We start from the raw sequence: 22,314 nt of genomic DNA, 5'->3' as shown, positions 1-22,314 counted from the left end.
TTCCTCGAGTTCATTTTCAACTTGAGGGGGTCATATTCATAATTTACTAAACTGTTTTGATAATTCAAAGCAATCATCAATCAACAAATCACCCTCATGCTGCCTCCCCGAGACGAGATCACCAATCACCGACAACAAATCTGACTCGTTCACAAGGTTACTCCAACCGCCTAACCAACTAAGAGCCTCCCTAATGCACACAATCTTTGCATTTCTGGGAGAGTGGTTGCCCATAATCTTTACTAGACCGGCTTGCACTAATCTACTTGCATCACCACGGATAACACAAGCCACACTGATACTCCTAGAATCTTGGAAGACTGTCGCGTTAACATTAGCCTTGAACGATCCAGGTTTTGGCATGGAGCTCCATTACCATTACTGATGTGGCGGAAGTTACAACAAAGAGTAAGATAACTTTAAATGTTGTTGATTATAGAATAATGCCAGCAATTAACTTCTAAACCAATAAGCAATAGGCATCAAATAATCGTTAATTCAAAGAATACCGAATTTTGGAAAATAACAAATCACGTCTCAAAACATCAAATACTAAAAACTACCTTCTAACAACTCATAAGGTTGTTTAAATATTAAAACAAAACAAAAACCCTAAATTGGGTGTAAAAGGACATAATAATAAAATACTAAAATCTGCTAAAATCACAAAAACGCTATTTTGAAGGCCTGGACGATGGAATCCGGCCTAAAAGTGCATGGGCTCATATCTATGCTAATGAGTCTTGTTTATTGACCCGTTTCCACTCGAATTAGACCTAAAAACTGTCTGATTCGCACACCTTTTGAATTCGGCAGATTCTTGAAAACTTCATTATTCGAATTCTCGATCCAGCATTCCCACAAATTTTGAATCCACATTAATTGCTAACTTCATGCATAAAATGGCTACCAATAGGCAATCTTGCACGCTACCATGCGTGCAACTGAGAATTATCTATATTGACTAACTCATCTACACCATTTCTAGGCTAATAATCACCAACGGCCCTCGACTTTTACCTCAAACTTCCCTAAACTCCCTATACTTTTAAAAGCTTCCCTAAACCCTCCAACCTTTGTGGCGGCACCATTAACGTCCCATATGGACGAAAATACCCTCAGTGCCGTCTTTTTTTCTGCGGCTGTCATTAAAAAAAATTAACATTTTATTCCCTCTTGTTTTAAAACTAAACTATGTGGCCCCTCACTTTTGCTTCCGTCAATATTTTAGTCCCTCCATCCATTTTTAGTGTTAGTCAACGAAGTCCAGGGAGTTATAGGTAAATTAATTATCAAACCTGAGGGACTAAATCGTTGACAAAAACAAAAGTGAGGGGTGAAATCGTTGAGAAAAACAAAAGTGGGGGACCATATAGTTTCGTTGACTTCGTTGACTAACATCCAAAATGGATGGAAGGACTAAATCATTGATAAAACCAAAAGTGAGGGACTATATAGTTCAATTTTCAAAAAAGAGGGACTAAACTGTAAATTATATCAAATGTGAGGGGTGTTATAGTAATTTGCTCTTATTTATTTGACAAAAATTTAAAAAAGTTCTTCAAAAATGGTTAATTTAATACAAAAAGTTAATCTAATGTAAAAAGAATCAATTTAGAGAATTTTTTTTAGAACTTTTACAAAATAAAAAAAGTCAATTTTATGCTTCATGATACAATTGAAATGAAAAAAATTCAAAATAAGATAAAATTGACTGATTTTCAACGTTGGGATATGATTGAAAAGGGAATAAAAGATCGGAGTTTTTTTAAGACATTAGACCTTTTTATTTGTGTTGTTGCATTCCTTTAATAAATTAATTGGGAATAAACTTGAAAATATAGCTATTAATATTCTCTTGATATGCTAAATTGACAAATATTATGAACCGGATGGAGTAATTATTTTATTATATTTTAAAGTTGGATATCCATTTCGTAATTTTAAAGAAGTTAATCATCTCAAAATTCATTACCGCGATCATTTAGAATTTATTAGTTCAGTCCGAATATTTGAATTGATTGTGATTTTCTCAATTTCATTTTCAACTTGAGAGGATCATGTTATTATAGTCTACACCGTTCATTGCACAATAAACGATATAATAAAAAAATATAATTTTAAATAAATTAATTTATACCGTTTATTATAAAATAAACAGTGTAAATCGTAAACATGAATCTCTCAAATTCAAATCAACATGAGTAAATTTTAATCCTATTTGAACTGGTTCGATCTATTTTCACACCCCATTTGTCTGCGCCTGTAGATTTGTGCAAAAGCTTTGTAGACAAATGTAAACATAAACATGACAGGTGGTGTGCCATGCGGCACAAAATCCGAAACATTAGAATTAGAAACATACGAAACCAAATTAGAAAGCCCTATGCATATAACTCTGACCACCCCCTGAATTATTACAACTCGTTCAAATAATTCCTGATTTTGATCTGTTAACTAAAGTAAAACATGTCAACAAAACATTTCTTGATCCTGACAACACTTTTGGTTTCGGTGTTGAACAATCCTGAGTGTGCAGAATCAAGAAAACTTTTCAGTAATGATTTATTTCCTTCAACAAACGGTTCACTTTGTCAACAATATCCATGCAATCCTGATCTTGTTCCGCCGCCTCCACCGCTTTCTCAGTACCCTATATACGGAGAACCGCCGCCACCACCGCCATCTCCGATTCCTCAGTATCCTATATATGGAACTCCTCCACCACCTCAAGTAAATTGCACTCAATTCCCAGCTCAGTGTTGCTTGTATCCGCCTCCACGTCCTTATGTATATCAGCCTGTTGTCGATAATTATTCTGCTTCGTGTTCGCCTTTTTACTGTGTTTCAGTTATGTTATTGGCTATTTATATTTGTATTCTGCTTTAGAAACTCTGATTCGTAATAAAGCTTGTATGAAACTGTAATAATTGTAGTTCAACCTTAGGTTATATTTATATCAAAGAGTACATGAATTATGATAATTATTTGTGTTTTAGAAGATTTATTAATCATTTTTTTCTTGGTTCTTGATTCTGCCGTAGTTTGTACTAGAATTAGAATACATAGTACATAAACTTCAGCATTTGAAGATGCTGAGCAAAAAAATTAAGACAGGTAATATCCATTGCCATTTTCTTTTTTATTTGATAATGTGAAAAGAAATGGAAAAATTATTGCACGCAACCGTTGCGCCATGTTATTCGTGCAACAGACCAATGATGCGTTAGTTATGTGGAAAAATTCATAATAAAAAAATTAAATAATAAATAAAAAATTCCCTATCGCAAATCCCAATTGGCTTGTTGTAAAAATGTCATGGCACAACCAATGCATGGGATAAACACTCAAAGAAATGTGATGAGATAAGAAGGTATTGGAGTCCTTTTGCAAATGGTACATCCTCATCTCATACTATATTTGGAATCTAATTAAAAATGCTTAAATCATCATATTGTTGCTTTCTTTGTCGTTTCACAAGGTAACGGACATGTACTTCCTCATCCACTTTGTCTTTATCACATAAAACATAATTATTGTTATAGATTTTATAATATATTTTTTTACTTTTGTTATTATACTCTTATTTAATATAAGGTTAATTTTTAATTTATTTTATTAATGAAATCCAAATAGAGATAGAATATAAAGATTGAATTTTAAAAATTGTTACTTTTTAAAATGAACAAAAAATTTAAAATAAAAATATTTTCTAAAATGGACAAATATAATCGGTCGAGAGAGTACTAAAAAGCCTTAATAGAAGATAAGAAACATGTCCTAAAACAAAGCTTAAGCAAGATTGAAGACATTAAGCTAGTCTCTAACGGCATTTCCAATGTATTGTTTTAAAACAAGTCACATTTCATATACTCCAATGAGTCACTTGTTTTAAAACAAGTGATACTAAAATCTCATCTCTCATCAAAATAGGCGATTCACTATTTAGCAATGTTGTCAGAACCGACTCAGTCACTGAACCAGTGAAGACAGAGGGTTAAGGGTTAGAGGTTCAACCGGAAATTATAAATAATAATAAATTTAGTAATTATTTGAGAAATAAATATTTTATACAATAAAATTATTAAAAAAATAGAATTGTATACTATATAAATTAAAATAGTCAATGAACATCTCTACTTAATTGAGTAAGTTAATTAAAAATTATAATATATACATCTTATATGTAGTGTTTTTAGTTATAAAAATATATTTATAAATTTAACAATCAAATAATAAATAGGTATATATTATACAAATAGAGTTTAAACATAAAACCATTGTGGTAAAATGGTCACACATGTTTTAAACTTTTCAAGTTGACCAAGGTTCAATTCTCAACAATAACAAATTCTTTTTTTTAATAAGGAGAGTATTATAAACCGGCCGAACCGGAACCGGGTTTACCGGTTAAATTCCTCTAAATGACCTGTTACTCGGCCGGTTCGATCAAAAATCAACGGGTCTTAAATTATGAGGGTTATTGGTGCAGACCGAACCGGTGAACTGACCGATTCCAAATTATTCCGGTCGAATCAGCCGGTCCGGCTCGGTTCTGACAACACTGCTATTTAGAGTCATCTATTTATTATTCATTATTTTAATATTTGAAAAAGTACAATTTAATATTTTAATTTGTGTTTTATTTAATTCAACACATTTATAATTAAAAATTTAAATATATATCAATATATATATAAATATTATTTATTTATAATATTTTAGAATAATTTTATACATGAAAATATTAAAAATTTAATCATTTACTTTTCATAAATTATTATAATTAACATAAAAATAATATAGAAATAATCTTATAAGACAATAATTTAAAAATATTACATTAATAATTTAACGAGACGAGAACATAAAAACATTACATAAATAATTTTACGATACGGTAATATAAAAATATTACATAAATTAGACGATAATCTAGAAACAAAACATTATATGATAACGAAATTTTATATATATTATTTGAACTTATATGTTTTTTTTTGCTAAAGATATGATTTCATTAATGAAAAACGACTACACGAGTCTCGATTCTAGCCATGAAATTTGGGTTAGAGTATTACCGCAAAAAAAATTATGTGATAGGGCTTTTTTGGCCACATCATGTGTCACTCAATTACAAGTGCGTTTTACAAAATTAAACGAATAAGAAGTAAGACCTCGGCACTTTACTTTACAATCTTGCAAAACCACGTCGCAGTCGTAATCAACTGAGTTATTCCCCTGCATAGCTTCAATAATGTTCTTCGCATCTCCCTCAAAAATAGGCTTCGACAGTCTAAGAAATACTGACAAAGACGTGGCTTCTCTCAAGGCTAGTGCTTCCATTAAAGATGCAGACGGTACATGCGAGAATCTCCGAGCGATAGAATACACAGCCCGCCCCTCATGGTCCCTAACCACACAGGCGCATGAGCCCAGCTTTGAAGCAATGTTAAAGACTCCATCGAAGTTTATCTTATGGAACCCAAGAGGGGGAGGATGCCACTGCAGAATTGTATTGAAAGCAGCTGAAGCCCTATGTCCTACCTGATCTTAAGAAGTCAAGGAACTCTTCCATTCGACATGAAGTTCCCTAGCTGAACGTAAGACTTCTCCGGGGTCACGATTATCCTCTCTGAACACTAGAGCATTCTGAGCTAACCAAACAGCCCACAAATGCCACATAGCGATCGACAGCTTCTCGTTCCTGAGGAGGAATTAATCAAAAAAGACCATAACTCTTTCATAGAGTAGATAAAAGTGTATAAATATTAAAGTAAAAAATGATTAAAATAGTAAAAATGAAAAGGAATATTCTTTTTGGTGTAGGTAAACGTGATTGTAATTGGAGTAGAATTGATGATAAATCACCTAATTAATATTTGGTGATGAGTTGCAGTTGGAGATGGTCTAAGATCTACAGCTTGCAACACTTTTACCTTCTCATTTCCCCATGACATTGATGGGTTGCATTGCTCTTTTATCAAATCTAAATAAGTACAGTACTACTTCTTTGGAATTTGCAAGAACCATGCTCCCATTCCACTCAATAAATTTCCTGTATAGTTGCAATAATTCTTGCCCTTTCAAGGGCTACTGCTTCTGTTTCTCTACTTTTGCCCCCATCTGACAGGCCAATTGGCATTTTCCATTTCAATCATTTATTTCTTGGTTCTTCTTGCTTCTGCCATTGTTTGCTAGAATTAGAATACACAGTACATAAACTTTAGCATTTGAAGATGCTGAGCCAAAGAATTAATATCCATTACAATTCTCTTTTTGTCTTGAACCATATAGCAGATTTTACTTATTTTTCTTTGATGATGTGAAATTTCAGAAAAGAAATGTGATATTGGAGTTTTGCAAATGGTGCATCCTCATCTCATACTATATTTGGTGATGCTCAAATCATCATATTGCGGCTTTCTTCGTCGTTTCACATAACAGAAGCTAACAAACATGTACTAAAAAAAAGCCTTAGCAGAAGATAAGAAAAATGTACTACTAAAACAGAGCCTTATCTTCTGAAATTTGACATCATTAAAAGAGATGAAACAGGATTGAAGACATTAAATCTGGTCTCTAAGATCTACAGCTTGCAGCACTTTTACCTTATCATTTCCCCATGACATTGTTTTGTTGCATTGCATTGCTCTTTTATGAGATGTAAATACACATTTTCAATGACTTTAAAATAAGTACTTCTTGGAATTTGCATGAATTATGCTCCCATTCCACTCATAAATTTTCTGTATAGTTGCAATAATTCTTTGCCCTTTCAAGGGCTACAGCTTCTATTGCTCTGCTTTTGCACCCATCTAACAGGCCAATTGACAGTTTCCATTTCAATCATAGACCCTTATGAATTCGGTTGTAGCAGAATCGAAGGCGAAATCGAAACTATAAAGTCTCGAGTTTGAGTTTCCATTCGAGTCTATTAGTTAGACGAAAAATAATTCATAAGTATCAAACAGTTTCATGAATGAACCAAAGATTGCACACAATAGTTTTTTCAATTACTATAACAAAAAAATCTTGCTCATTGGTGGCAACAACAGTATGTATTTATAGATCTTCATCATCTCTCACAAATTACAAGCCATAAACCTCTCAAATTCCTCTTTAATACAACCAAAAAAGAAGAAAAAAAATATATCACCACACTAAAACCAACAAGAAACTAAAAAAGGTACTAAGCACATTCTTAATGAGTAATAGCCAGCTTGGCCCTATAAAAGCCTTTAGCTGTGCATCGCTCGGTTTGGTTTGAAATCAACCTAAACCAACCACACCGAACTAAAGTATAGTTCAAATCGAAACTGAACCAAACCAATAAATTAAAGGCATGGCCTAATTCCCACAAACCGGTGAAAATCAATGTTCAAATAACTTACAACATCAAAAACCGTAAACACAAACTCAACACCACAACACCAACAAACCTTCCACCATTAAGTCTCACACCAGCATTGTCATCCGCCGTTTGATCGGCTGGGTCATCATCAGACGGCGCATCCGCCGGCGAGTCCGACGGTGCTGAATCATCATCACTAGATTTTGGAGCGTCCGCAGCCGGAGCAGGAGAAGGAGCTGGTGGTTCTGCCTTAAACAACTCTTTAGGCAACAAAACCTTGTTAATGGTATAAATAGCAAGTGGCTGCTGATCTAACAAAGTCCCAATGATTTTAGCTGTGACACTTCTTGTTTTTAATGTCACTTCCTCACCATCATTTTGCACTGTGAAATCAAATTTGCTGGCTCCATCAGTGGCCAAAGTGTTCATGAGGCCATTGTTGGACTTCAACATAGATAAAGATTGGTAAATTGGCACTCCAAAGAACTCAAGAAATGAGACTTTGCCTGAAGCTGTTAAGTTCTTGTATTTTGGTAGAAATGCTTTGAATGCATCATCCATAGGGCAAAATACTGTTAATCCTCCATCAATATTGTCCTGAGAACCCAAAAAAATCAAAAATTAACGAACACGTCATTATCAGCAAAAGGAAAATTTTACCTAAAATCAACCTAACTTCAATTTTTTCAAATTTAGATCCATAAATTTTCTTCTTTCCACATTACAGATGAAGAAAATGTTACATTGTTACCTAATCAAAATTTGAACTTTTGCCATATCTGTGTAACCCAGATATAGTGAAAAGAATAATTTTTGTTCATGTACAAAGATACTAGATATACCATGGGGTAATCTAGTCGAGCTAACTCACAAACTACTAGGAATTGATTCGGAAATGGCTCAATTAATATCAAGTCGAGCTCGTACTACTCGAGTTAATTACTAAGTCGAACTCGAGCATCAAAACACTTGGCTTGAGAAACTCGCGAACCTAATCGATTTTGGTTAATTTACTATTTTACCCTTTATAATTTAAAAATCATTACAATAACACCTTTAATTTAGAAAATAAATATTAAATGTCGAAGCAGATAATCGAGTCTAATCGAATTCGAGTCTCAATTAGTCTAACGGTTTTAAGCTTAAGCTCCTAGCATAAAACTCCATCGAGTTCGATTTGAGAGTGAAATTGAGCTCAAACTTGACAATGTGTCAACTCGACTCGAATCAATCCTCCTGTCATCACTCCTTGGTAAAGGCAAAAAATTTATAGCTAAAATTGCGAAAATACTATGATTATAGTTCTAGATCCAACCCCATTATTCAATCTTACACTAATTCAATCAACCCCATTATTCAATCTTACACTAATTCAATCAATTCTCTAAAAAAGCACTTAACTTTACAATAATTACAAACGTCCATTAATTAATTAAGTAATTTCTTTACCTGATAAGTATTTGAAGCCTCACGATTTGCAAGCAGAGTATCAGCAAACACCTTACAGCCATGAGCAGACATAATATCAGTCAAATTCATCTGACTCGGCTCCGGTGTCGGCGCCGCCGCCTCATCGGAAGGAAAAGCGTCACTAATCTGAATAACCGAAATATTATAAGGAACTTCCTCTAAAGACTTAACAAAAAAAACACCAAGCTTTCCATTATTATCCTCCGGTCCAAATGCCACTCTCCCTCCTTTAACATCGGTTATATTCACAAACCCGGATGAGCCGGGAGCCGATCCGGTGGCCTGAAACAGTGTCGCCGCCAATGCAGTACCGTTGGTTATCTGGTGCAGTTTCTTGGCGCCAAAATAGTCCAAGAGTACGTGGAGGGAGAGAATGTTTTTGACGGTGTAGATTGATGGGTGCTTAGCGAGAAGGTCTGACATGGCGGCATTGTCTATGGCGCAGACGGTGATGGTTGTTCTCCGGTTGATCTCGTCGGCGAGGTGTGTTAGTGTTAAGTAGTGGTTGAATGTGGAGAATGAGGGGTGGTGGGATAAGAGGCGCGTGATGTTGTGCGCGGTTGTGGGAGTTGATATTATGGTGGTGAAGAGGAGGAGGAGGAGAAGCGGTGAGAGCCGCATTGTGGCGGTTGTGGCGGCGGAGAAAGAGAGAAGAGAGTGGTGCAGTGAGTTAGAAGTGAAAGATGTTAAAAGGAGTGAAGACAGAGTAGAGATCTCAGTGAAGAGAGGTTTTTTGTAGTTTGGTTTCTATTTTGGTTAATTACCGATTTAGCCATCTTCTTTTCATAATTAAATAATTAGATTCTTTCAAGATTTTTTTTTTAATACTACTTCCTTTCCACAATTAATAATCTGATTTTTATTTTGGATTTTTTAAATTATAGGTTTGTTTTTATATTTAAAAATTTAATTTATTAAAGTAATTTTTTAATATGTAAAGATCAAATAAGCATATTAATCATGGACGCATGAAAGATATTTTATTAGTACTTCGTATCATTTGGATTAATGGAAACAAGAAAAATTGCGGGAGGTGAATCATTAATTATTTTTAATGAACCAAATTTTACAAAATAATATAAAATAATCATTATAAAAATTAATTCAATATTTGTTATTTAGACTAACTAAAATTCGATTAAATCAGCAATGATCTTCCTAAAGAAATTCGATTTGTAGAAAGCAAAAGCAAGAGCATGAAATCAACAATGGGAGAAGATGTGCTATAAAGGGGTGCAAACTTTGAAACAAAAACAATGCAATATTTTATTTTGTTGGTGCAAAAATGCAATTTATAAAAAAGATAAAGAATTGAGTAAAGAAACTTAAATACAAGAAAACATGTCACGTGGGTTTAGCATGACTTGATCAGAAATTAAGGTACTAAAACTTTGCCTGTAGATTCAAATTAGCAACCAAATAAAGACCATATCAGAAGCATGGTATACATAATATACCCACATGCTGCTATATTTTCTCCTTTACAACTTCACACACTGGAACTAATAATAATTATACAACGTAACGGTTGCGTCACGTCATTCGTGCAACAAACCAATGAGGCGTTAGCCATGTGCAAATGTTTAATGATAAAAATAAATAAATAAATAAAAATTCTTATCGCAAATAATTATTGGCTTGTTGTAAAAATGACGTGGCACATCGGTTGTGTGGGATAAACACTCTTGAACTAATCATGTACAGAGCTTCGGAATGAATTCAATTCAACTTATAATATATAAAAGATTTAGTTTGATTAGTTTGATTTGTGCTTAATTTCTACTATCTAAATTCAATGAATAATTATTAATCATTAAATTCAATTCAGCGCCACTCGTGCGTAATTTGACAATCACTAACTATTAAAATTTAACCATCGGCGTAAGCGCAGTTTCGAAAGCGCCGCTTTTGATATTACTTGTTATAAAGTAATTTTCACTTTTTTCGTCCATCGTCATTAAATGAATTATTATTTTTTAAATTATAAAAAAAAAAAAATTATAGAAATAACCTAATTTTACGGATCAATCCGTAAAGAAAGGTTATTTTAAACGATCACAAATGATATCAAATTATCAATGCAATCTGCCTAAAGAATAATTTTTCACATGCAAAACGATGAACAACCAAAATGAATTGAGAACATAAAGGGCATTGCTGTAAATAAGAGCTAGAGTCAGTTTAGCAAATGTCGGTAACGGTTAGCCGTTAAGGGTGAGATAGTTTGGTAGTTTATGGGATGAAATAAGGGTAAATTAGTAAGAAAAGAAAAGAGAAAAAGAACTGCCACTGCGGGTCTTAATGCAGTGTTGTGATGCGTGCTCCAAAATAACTGCCGCGCTGTCACAGGCATGCCACGTGGAAACAGTCAACAGCAGAATCGTTCAGCACCGACAATCTTTTAGCTGTCAGTTGTTTGACGGTTACGATTCTTCAATCTTTCGAATAAACGTACAATAAAATATGCTTCTTAACAGCAAGACAAATCTAAATCTATTTCTAACTTAGCTTACATTTGTTGATAGTGATACTATAAAATATGCTGCGTACGTGAAGCCAAATATCATCAACATATTTAAAAACAATATTTGTCTAAAAATATATATTATCTAAATAAAAATAAAGAATTATGCTTTAATATGTATGCCTACAAAGAATAATTAGATAAATGTTTATATAAAATAAATTTATTTGATTTTTTTTGGGTCTAAACCAATCAATCCAATTGATATAAAATAGAAAAAAGCTTACAAACCGGTGAATTATTAAACTTATTAGTCTTTATAAATTTTATAATAATTCATACACTTTTCTTTTTAGACTTATAAATTTACATATATATCTATCTATACTATATATAAAAGCACGGATGGGGGGGGGGACAGGCAAATTTACTGAATAATCATTTTCAGTTTGTTACTAAATAAAGGTTTTATAGTCATTAACTAATTAATTATTTAATTAATCACAATTATAATTAAATTCCTAATTAGAATAGGTAGCTAAATTATCTCCAATTTTGTTTTTATTATGTAAAAAATAACTAAATTTTCTCCAAATGAGTAGGAATACCTATCTTTTAGTTTGATTGACCTACAAAATTAAAACACTGTATTTGGTCAATATATTATTATTTAAATTTCAATCTTATTATTTTTAAAGATATTATTAATAAAATTAAGTTAATTATTTAATTATGGTTAAATTCAGTATGGAAAAAAATTTAATAACCGAATATATTATATTTACTTTTACAAATATTATTAACTAATTTTTTTTGGTAGAGAAAATATTAAACTATTAATCTACTATAGTATAGATTAATTATAAATTAAAAACTAACGTAGATAATTTCTACTAAACTACTGAAACTATAATATAGGGTAATTGTAAATTATGTTTTTTACGTTTTTTTTAAGAAATGTTTTTTACGTTTTTTAATGCAAACCTCATGCCAACAATTTTGTTCTCCGATTTTTGCTGAATGAGTGAAAACGTATGTTCAACGGAATGAAGCGGTATCAAGTCTAATTCTTTGTTTCAAATTTAGAGGACTCTATGCACGTAACTTTGGTAACAAATTGATACTTTTGCAAAACATAAAGATCAAATTATTCTAAAAATAAAACTATGAATATCTTTTTCTGCTTATTATTAATGACACATCTTAACCATGTATGTATAACTTAGAATATCGTTTTTTCCTTGTTAATGAAAAAAGTGTTGCTCAAATTTAAAGGTTCATGCATATGACTCATCAAAAATTAATATCTTTAGCTAATGATTTAAATTGTATATAAATTAATTTAATTTAGCTAATACTAATTTAAAAAAATTTATAGTCACGATTAATTAAAGATAGAATTAAAATAAAATTATTTTAATATTAAAGTTAGAGTCCTATTTAATAAGGAATGGAGATATATTTTAAAAAAAAGCAGTAAATTAAATATTGAATAAAAAAAAATTATAAATACGTTGGTATAGTCGTAAAGATATTTTCTAATTTAAAAAATCTAATCAATTTAATATTAATTATACACAAAATACATTGGTATATTTATAAAAACTATAAATAAATGTTATTAACATCAATCAATTTTCAAAATTAATAAATTAAAATTTAATTTATTTATAATAAAAACACTAACACTCTTCCTGGTATCCTCATGAGGAAGAGGTACCGTCTGTATTAGAGGATACATTAACCGAAGGCGATTTTTAATAGCGAAATCCTCCGATTTTTAAAGAACATGTATTTGATATTGATTATAAATAAAATATGTTGATATTATTAATAATAAATTTAATTAATATATAAATTGACGAGTCACATTACAGGCCACGTGCGTAGCACGTAATGCGAAACTAGTATATTACAAATACATATAACATACACACACACATATATATATATATGAATGACTATATTTCGAAAGTAAGAATTGATAGAAAAAGAATGCAATTATTTATTTTGATAAAAAAAAATATTTTAGATAAGACGAGTAATTTCATCAAAACAAAACGCTATATTTTATCTTGGTGGATATACCGGTTTGGTCACAAGTTTCATTTTTGAAATACTGAATTATACATAGCACATTGTGCATTAATTCTTTTAAAAATGAATAAAATTTGATGTTGATATATGAATTGATTGACATCATTCAATATTATTAGTACTTTTTAATTAATCAAATTAGAATGAGTTTGATAATGACTAGCATAAAAGAGTACTACTAATTATCATAATCTAGGAGATAAGACGTTCATTAATATTACTAATGGACGATTTGTATTTTATGCCAATGCTGCTATTAAATTTTGTGGCAGAGATATGTTTTTGTGTTTTAATTTATGAAAGTGGGTGGGTAGGGCAATACAGTTGCACATGTATTTTGTGGAATGGGCCATATGATATATCCTCAATTACCTCAACTAAAAATAAGAGTGATCAAACAGAAAAAAAAAAGCCAATTTTGAAAAAGAAATAATAAGAAAATCATAAAGCTAATATCGATAGATTTTAAAAATGGATAATTATAAAAAACAACGATTGCGTCACGTCATTCGTGCAACAAGTCAATGAGGCGTTAACCATGTGCTAATATTTAATGATAAAAAAAATAAGTAATAATCAAAGATTATCTATCGCAAATGCTTATTGGCTTGTTGTAAAAATGACGTGGCACAACCGTTGCATGTGATAAACGCTCTTAAAAATAATCAGTGATTGGCAAAAAAATTGACCTAATTTCACTTTTGTGCTCAACGAGAGCTTCTATGCATTGAATCGAACCAGTTGAAAAGTCAAATCGAAAAACTATTTGGTATATTTTTTTAATCAATGATATGTTATGTATTAATATTAGAAATTAGTTGAACATTGTAATAAATCCACACCAAAAGAAGGTCAAAGGAATGTATGGCGAGGAGTGTCGCCATTGAGCTATACCCTCATGTACCAAAAATATTCGGTATTGTTTATGTATTATATAAATTTCTAAATTTCAGTTTGATTCGATTTCTTTTAAATAAGTTTATTTTCTTATATAATTATTATTGTTTTATTCATCTGTTTCAATTCTAAAATTATATTTTTATTGAAAATTATTTACATTCATAATTAGATTATTTGTAATTTTTATCACTAAAAGTCAAGTAAACCAAAATAATTTTTAAAAAAATTATTTTAATCTAATAGAATAAACTATTTTAATTTAATGCAAATTTACTTTTCTTAGTCGGTTTGAGTCGATGAACGCTCTAAGTGGCAGCAACTTTCCTCAGCCCAAAATGTAAGAGGAAGTCGTTATCACAGTCCAAGCCATTTTATTGGGTACTATGGATACCTTTTGAGAATCTCTAGTGGACAAATTAACTTGACTTCATCGTTTTGGGCCATAATTTGGATCTCAATTCTGACTTTAGCCCAATATCAATCAAGTTGGTAAATGGAGCAAGAGGTTTTTTGTTTTATGAAATATCAAGCACAAGCAAGATATTTATTTTTTATATATCAAAGCACAAACAAAGAAAATTATATCTTAAGACTGTAAATATGAATCATGAAATGAATCTGACCACCCGATACGCCAAACACATAAAGGTTGAGCCTTAAATTCTATTTAAAGAACCGCTTTTAAAACTCCAAAATCTTACATCTATAACATATAAAAGATGTGAATTTACCATTTTCATTTTAATGGTTTCAATTTCAAAATAAACAAAACATTCCTGAAACTCTAATGGTATAGTTATAATACATTTTTTAAACAATACACTTTAATGGTTTCATTTTCTATTTCAGCACTTTTTGTTTCAACAATTATGTGCAACATAGCTTTTTTATCATTAAAAAAGAGGAGACTTTTGGAGAAATTCTTAACACTAGCGGAAGAAATTGAACCCACAATCTTAACAGAATGTTATCTGGCACTTATATTATTTGAACTATAAGTCATGAGTACACACAATGTAGCTTGAAACATAACAAACTATAAATCACCTGAAGAGTACTACAATTTTCTTATCTTTACATAAAAGCAAAACATATCATGCATTCTCATTTTTACCAGCAAAACTACAGCTTCAAATGATTTAGCAATTACCATTATTTGTCAACAATGCTATTAAGAACAGTAATTATGCAACCAAAATCAGTTCAACTTCAATATATATCGTTTAGTTAACTGGCAACTAATATCCGAAATCAAAAACCGTCACACAAAGCTGTAAACTTTAGTACCAAATGAGTTAAAAATCACATTAATTATTTCAATTCTTATACCCAAATGCAACAAACAAAAGCAACTCAATATCAAGTTAACAACAACAAACAGTAAACAACCAACTCAAATGGCATATGCGTTGCAGCATGCTGTTAAGATTGTGGGTTCATTTCCTTCACAAACGCTCCTCCGAACAACAACAAACATAGTAATAAGAAGAATAAGTATGATTATATAAACAAAAATTACAAATACATTACATAACCCCAAAAAGATTTGGGAAATTTCAACTAAAAAATCACATAACTTGCCTATCAGCAGCATCAGCAACAATGGGCAACCTAGGAATCTGACCAAACAGACAACAACTACACCCATACATCAAACAAACCAACAAAAACAAGAACACAGTACTATCCAAACTCATCAGCAAATCCAAACCCAACCCGTCTCTCGGATTAAACCCCCTCTCCAACAAATCGGGAAATATCAAGAGCACGTCAAGTACAATCGCTTGCATCGTATTAAACCTAACATATCTACTAAAATTATTATTTCTAACCACAACAAAATACAGAGTTAAGAAGACTAAAAACCCGTTAAAGGGGAAGCTCTTAAAAACCCGAATAGCGGGAATTAGGGGTTGGATTAGGGTTTGGATTGGTGAGAATTGGGTGAGTACGTATTTACCGTATTGGACGCCGTCGAAGAAGGGGTAGAAGTAACAGACGGCGGAGATGAGTCTGTCGCCTACATCTGCTGAATCCTTGCCGTTGGATTTGGCTGTGATGAGTGTGGCTTTTCTGGGTCTGGTTAGGGTTAGGGATGGGATTTTGAAGGAGATGGAAATGGGTTTGGGTGTGAGGGAGAGTGGGGAGAGAAGAGCAGACATGGCTACTGTTCTCTGTGGAATCCAATTAGATAGAAGCACTAAAATAGAATTTCAAAGCATATATTTTTTTTTTCATATTAAAATAAAAAAATGGGGGGTTTACATGCCAAACGACGCCGTAGGCTTTTGTTTTTATGGAGGGAGTGGTTACACATATGTAGATTTAACTGATTCGAAAATTCAATCTAAAATAAAAATTTGGTTCGAAAATAGAAGAAAAAAATTACTATAACAAATGATAAATTTTCACACCAAACATCAAATAAATCATTTTCGAATGAAAGGAGTCGAACAAACCCGCAAGCAATTTATCAAATTCACTCGTACAGCAGAAAAACAGAAGGAAATTATCTAATTAAAAAAAATTACCGAACTAATTCTAATTAATTATAATTAAATAAATTATTTTGAGTAACATACAATTTGTTTATTTTTTATTTCGAACCATCTAGATTTTTGTATTCTAGCTATGTAGGTTTTTTTTTAATGGAAAATGAACAATAGATTAAAACTCAAAAGCCGAAGATAAAACTTCAGTAAAACAACGCCAGATGTGATCGGGAACATCCTCCATGGCTCGAGTGGGGATTAGTCTGAATGTGGAAGGCTTAAAGGTGCCGTCTCATAGTTGAGACCCGTTCAGGAAACCTCATGTACCCTGTACCAAAAAAAAAAAAAAGAAAAATAACACTAGCTTTTTTATTTAATAAAAATTAATGATTTTTATTTTTTTTTATGTTCAACTTGATGTTTTCACGCCTTTGATATTTTCACGCCTCAAACTCTGTTGCTCTCTTCCGATTCCGGCAAACAGTTCGTCTTCCTCAAAACGAACATGATCTGGGTTTTTCGTGAAAACAACTAAGTAGATCTAATTCGTCTTTCATGGTGGAAGACGAGTCAGACCTCTTCTTCCACCATGGAAGACGAGCAGACCTCGTCTTCTACGGCACGAGCCAGATCTCGTCTCCCATGGAAGAAGACAGATATATCTTCCTCCAAGGAAGACTACCTGATTTGTCTTCCTTCATTGAAGACAAGAAGATCCGGTTTGGCGGGTCCGAAGGCGGCCGCGATGTCGGAGGGCGGTGGAGTCAAAGTCGTTAAAATGTCAGTTTTTTTATTTTATTTATATTTTAATAAAATTTTAAAAATTAACTATATATTTAATTAATTTCTCATTTAGGACTTATTTTAATTATTTTTTAAGATAAAAGACTTGTTTGAATTTGTCCAAATAAAAAAAAGTATAACATTGCCTTTAAATTTAGTTGTTTTGAATGTTTTCATCTTTATAATACTAAAATCGACCAAAATTTTACAATTTAGGGTGTAATTGAAAACCAAAAATACGATAGGATAAAATTGCCTGTTTTTCAACGTCATGAGGCAATTGAGAAAACGTTTAAAGGTCAGTGATTCTCTTATGCTTTTTGCATTTTAAAGAAGTATCAAATTCTATTTAATAATAGAAAAACAATATCAATTAAATAGAGATATTCTTATAAATCGTCTTCATGTTTCTGAAAAATTTCAAGACCTTTAAAATTGGTACATTTACAATGTAACATGCACAATCAGTTTTTATAAAAAAATATTAAGAAATCTTGTAAAACTTGATAAAATTATACAAAAATATTTGATACTCCCCCGTCCCAATAGAGTTATCTACATTAAAAAAAATTGCCTCAAAAAAATAACTAATTTTTACACTCAATTTTCCTATATTATCCCTATTTAAAATCCACTAATAAGTAAATTGAAAATAAATTGCAAATGGACCCTATATTAAATAGGGGTATTACAAGAAAAGTAAGGAAAATTTTACAAAACCCATAAACAATAATTGCTTTTTTTAAACTGTGTGATAAAAGTAAAGTGGACAACTCTTTTGGGAGGGAGGGAGTACCTTTTATCTAAGGTTAAAAACTAATAAGCAAAAAAAAAAGAATCACAAAACTATCAATCCATTAATAACCAACAACAAATACAAAGTTTAATTATAATATACACACTAGTATAATTATGAAAATGCTATGAAACTTTACAAAACCTTATGAAAATGTATGAAAATATATTGAATCATTTCATCTAAAATATTACGCGGAACATTAAGAATGGTACAAAAAATGAGATTCGGGATTAACATACAACCAGAACACATTATAAAATCGTTAATTCAAAAAAAAATTAACAAATTTTTTATTTAACATGATAAATTTAAAATCAACCCGTCAAATTAAAAATAGTGATGGATCTAAATACATGGTTTTTCAAGAATTCACAAAAGAAACAATCGATGTTGCAATAATGTCGTGAGCATATCTTTCTCGAAGTCGAGATTAAAAGCAAAAACAATTGCGCAATCAGTATTTAAATATAGGAGTAGAAAGATTAATTGTGGCTCTGAAATTTAAAATGAAAGTGTACACATTAACTAATTTAATTAAGGAAAATTCTATTTAGCCCGAAATTTGTTGGACACAAAATGGCCAGAAAGGACTGCTTTGCAAAAATTTAAACCAGCCATCATAACTTGTATTACCAATAACTTGTAATCCTCACCGCCATTAGGCATTAACTATTACGAAAGCTGTCAGTTTTGCATCCCAATATTAGAAAAGCTAATGGCATTTCATTTAAAAAAAATAAAAAAAATACTGTGTACTAGTATAATTTTAAATATTATTATTATTTATATTTCAAATTTTAAAGACATGTTATATTTAATAATTTTAAAAAAAGATAATTTATTTACAAAAGTTTTGATTTAATTGAAAAACATATATTTTACTTAACGCACCAAATGCATGTGTTTTAATTTTATTCTTTTATTATAAATAAAAATATTCATATCAGATTTAATATTAAAATTAATATATAATAACTTTTCAATTGACATATTTGTATTTGACTTAAATGTACCAAAAATCATAAACTTTTGTGTGTTTTTAGTATTTAATATAATCTTTTAATTTTGGCATATTTAACATGAATTTTTTAATTTTTTGTAATTAAGAACACGTGTGTGTTTATGTAATACCCCATGGATCTGATATCACCAATTGGACCACGTGTCAAGTTTTAAGTCACCAGAGTGGCGGTAATAAAAAAATTACCGGAAGACTTAAAGTAAATAAGACCCGAGAAAGTCAGTTATGAAATTCCAATATGGAAATTTTGGAACTAAATATTGAATAAAAAAAGTGAGATCGGGACTAAAAAAAGGCTATAAATTAAAATAAAATAACTTATGAGTCCGGGACTAATTATTTCACGTCAAGGTTTGTAAAATAATTTATAAATTTTGGACGAAATTTGTCTATCGAGTAGGACTAAGCGGGACCTCAAATATAAATAAGATTTAATATAAAATAAAATATAAGTCCCGAACTATTAAATTTTACACCATCGTCCGTAAAATATTTTAAAAAGAATTACTGGTAAAGTTTCGTAAGATTATGAGACAGTTTTAATTTTGGACGGAGATGTTAATTAAGAGATTGGGTCAAAGTACGAGTTTGTTTGAGCTGCTTAAGTCAAGTGGTACTTTAGCCGACCTATATAATGATTTCATTTCAATTGAAATGAAGGTTCCAGACATCAAAATCCATTTTTCTTTCTTTCATCTTCATCGATCAACATCGCCATCACCTAGGGTTACCGTTTCTTCACCGATTTTGACGATTTTTGTTGCAAAACGATCATGAATCAGCAGGTAATCAAGGTAACCTCGTTGTTTTGATATTCGGTTTGGTGAATTTGATATGCGTTTTTGATGTTTCTAAGTGTTGTGGCGAAGATGGGTAAGTGCAGAACTGTCATAAGCACGTCATAATTGAAGTCGGGGCGGTTTTTGTGCTTCTCACGACGTGAGAGTGTGTCCTCACGACGTGAGAGACATCCTCACGACGTGAGGATGGCCCTCACGACGTGAGGAAGGCCCTCACGTCGTGCCAGGACCAATTCTGAGCCATTTCGGTCATTTTTGACCCGTTTTAAATTACAGGTTTTGGAGCTATCACTCCCATTTCCGAGCGCCAGTCTCGGCTCAATAATTTGGGTCGTGACAGTTTCATTTGAAAAATAGTGTCTTTTTACATCCAAAACGGTGCTGGTGTCTTTAATTGGAAAATTTTGAAAGTTCATGTACGTTTTTGTCAAAATTAAAAAATTATATTAAATACCAAAAACACACAAAAAATGGTGATTTTTAGTGCATTTAAATCTTTATATTTTGGATGGCATTATTGTCATAATAATAATTGATAAGACTAGTTATTTTGACAAAATCAATTAGAAGAAATTAGATACAAATTATAAAAGGATAATTTTGTCAAAATTATAACTTTTTTGCTTTGTTTTTATCAATTATTGCTTTGTCAATAGCGTCATCCTTATATATATGGCGTAATAGACTAATATGACAACCACTTTAATATGAAACATACTACGATATTTTATAATCAAGAAATATATAGAATTATGTAGGCGTAATTAATAAAAAATATATAAAATATTGAGAATTACAAAATAATTACATATCAAAGATAAACAAAATGGAATGGAATTTGATGACTTCCATTAAAATTAATTTGGTAGAAATTTACTAAATCGGTGACAATTTTTTTATGATAAACCTCAAAAAATTCAAATATCGTTTGATCTCAACACAATTTTATATAACACACTGGAACTCGAAAGCTTGAGTTCATATTTGTCCTAAATAGAGCTCGACTCGACTTGTATTCTATTTATTCCAATAATGACATTTATTGTTGTTTTTAAACGTTTCATAAATAATTTTTACATTTTCAAACTTATTTATAATTAGTAAACTAATAAAATAAGGTTACATTTTGTGTAAAATAAAATTAAACATTTTTTATGTATGTTATTTTTTAAATTTTTGTACTACTCCCTCCAGTCTATACTATCTGTCGAGTTGAGAGATTGTTTTGGTTTATAATACTTGTGGCTTAAGAATACAAAGAGAACATTTGTTGCTATTTTTTCAACTTTATTCCTATTAATAAATAATTCAGCGGGACTAAAAATACTAGCCACATTTAAAAATAAGTGGACAATTTAATAAAATTTATTACTATTTTAATCTTTATAAAATAATTAAATGCGGTAAATATTAAGTACCGGAGGAAGTATTAACTAAATCTATATATTTTTCTTTAAAAAAATTATAAATTTATATATTAATATTTTTTTTATTTCAGTTAATTTTTATGTGAAATATTTTTAATCAGCAGGAACTATTCACTAACATAGTCAAATATAAGTGTGTTTTAAATAAAAAGACAGTACAAGAATATAATAGTGGAATTTTAAGAGTTTCTCAAAATTAAAAGAGTAAGAATATGTCGAGAAAAAAAAAGGAAATAGCAAGTTTAGACCCTTTGTGAACATTAATGTTAGTGTTATCTTTTTTGAGTGGGCTGGAGTAATTACCTAGAGCTCCGTGTGTATAATTTCAAATAGAAAGGTTACACTTGCAAATAAGAAATTAGGTATAAATTAACAAAGGGACTTATTAGCAATTTCGGGCTATTTTGTGTCCAAGGTTTTCGGGCCAAATAGCAGTGCCCTTTAATTAATAAAGTAATAATTTTCCACAACCAATCCATTTTATTTTTTTCTCGCAGACAGTCCGATTACAGCCGGTCGTTAGATTCTTACTCTCGGTTACCAGAACGGTGATAGAGTTGAATGTTGGTTGTTTAACTTTTTGAATTTTACATTGACTTCAAAAGGAATCTAATGGATTTAATATTCTTGAATTTTTTATCTAAAGATAAACTCTTCTATCAATATAAAATCCACTTAGACTACCATAAAATTAACTTGAAATCCAC

At 30.9% G+C, this 22,314-nt stretch overlaps 2 protein-coding genes across 2 annotated transcripts; both read right to left on the bottom strand.

Annotated features, from left to right (window-relative positions):
- Window positions 1–7,042: 7,042 nt before the first annotated feature.
- On the bottom strand, window positions 7,043–9,569 carry LOC126670398 (fasciclin-like arabinogalactan protein 1). Its single transcript, XM_050364111.1, has 2 exons — window positions 8,804–9,569; window positions 7,043–7,951 (listed from the first exon to the last, which is right to left on the bottom strand). Exons 1-2 carry the CDS (start codon window positions 9,443–9,445, stop codon window positions 7,391–7,393), a joined length of 1,203 nt encoding a protein of 400 aa, XP_050220068.1. The 5' UTR covers window positions 9,446–9,569; the 3' UTR covers window positions 7,043–7,390.
- A 6,195-nt stretch (window positions 9,570–15,764) lies between these two features.
- Window positions 15,765–16,501, bottom strand: LOC126666706 (protein TIC 20-v, chloroplastic). Its single transcript, XM_050359555.1, has one exon. The coding sequence runs from the start codon at window positions 16,445–16,447 to the stop codon at window positions 15,854–15,856; it is 594 nt and encodes a 197-aa protein (XP_050215512.1). The 5' UTR covers window positions 16,448–16,501; the 3' UTR covers window positions 15,765–15,853.
- Window positions 16,502–22,314: the final 5,813 nt, after the last annotated feature.

Source organism: Mercurialis annua, linkage group LG2, assembly GCF_937616625.2.
Source record: "Mercurialis annua linkage group LG2, ddMerAnnu1.2, whole genome shotgun sequence".
Classification (NCBI taxonomy): domain Eukaryota; kingdom Viridiplantae; phylum Streptophyta; class Magnoliopsida; order Malpighiales; family Euphorbiaceae; genus Mercurialis; species Mercurialis annua.
The sequence above is the reverse complement of the archived record's forward strand: the minus strand, read 5'-3'. Positions and strand labels throughout refer to the sequence as shown.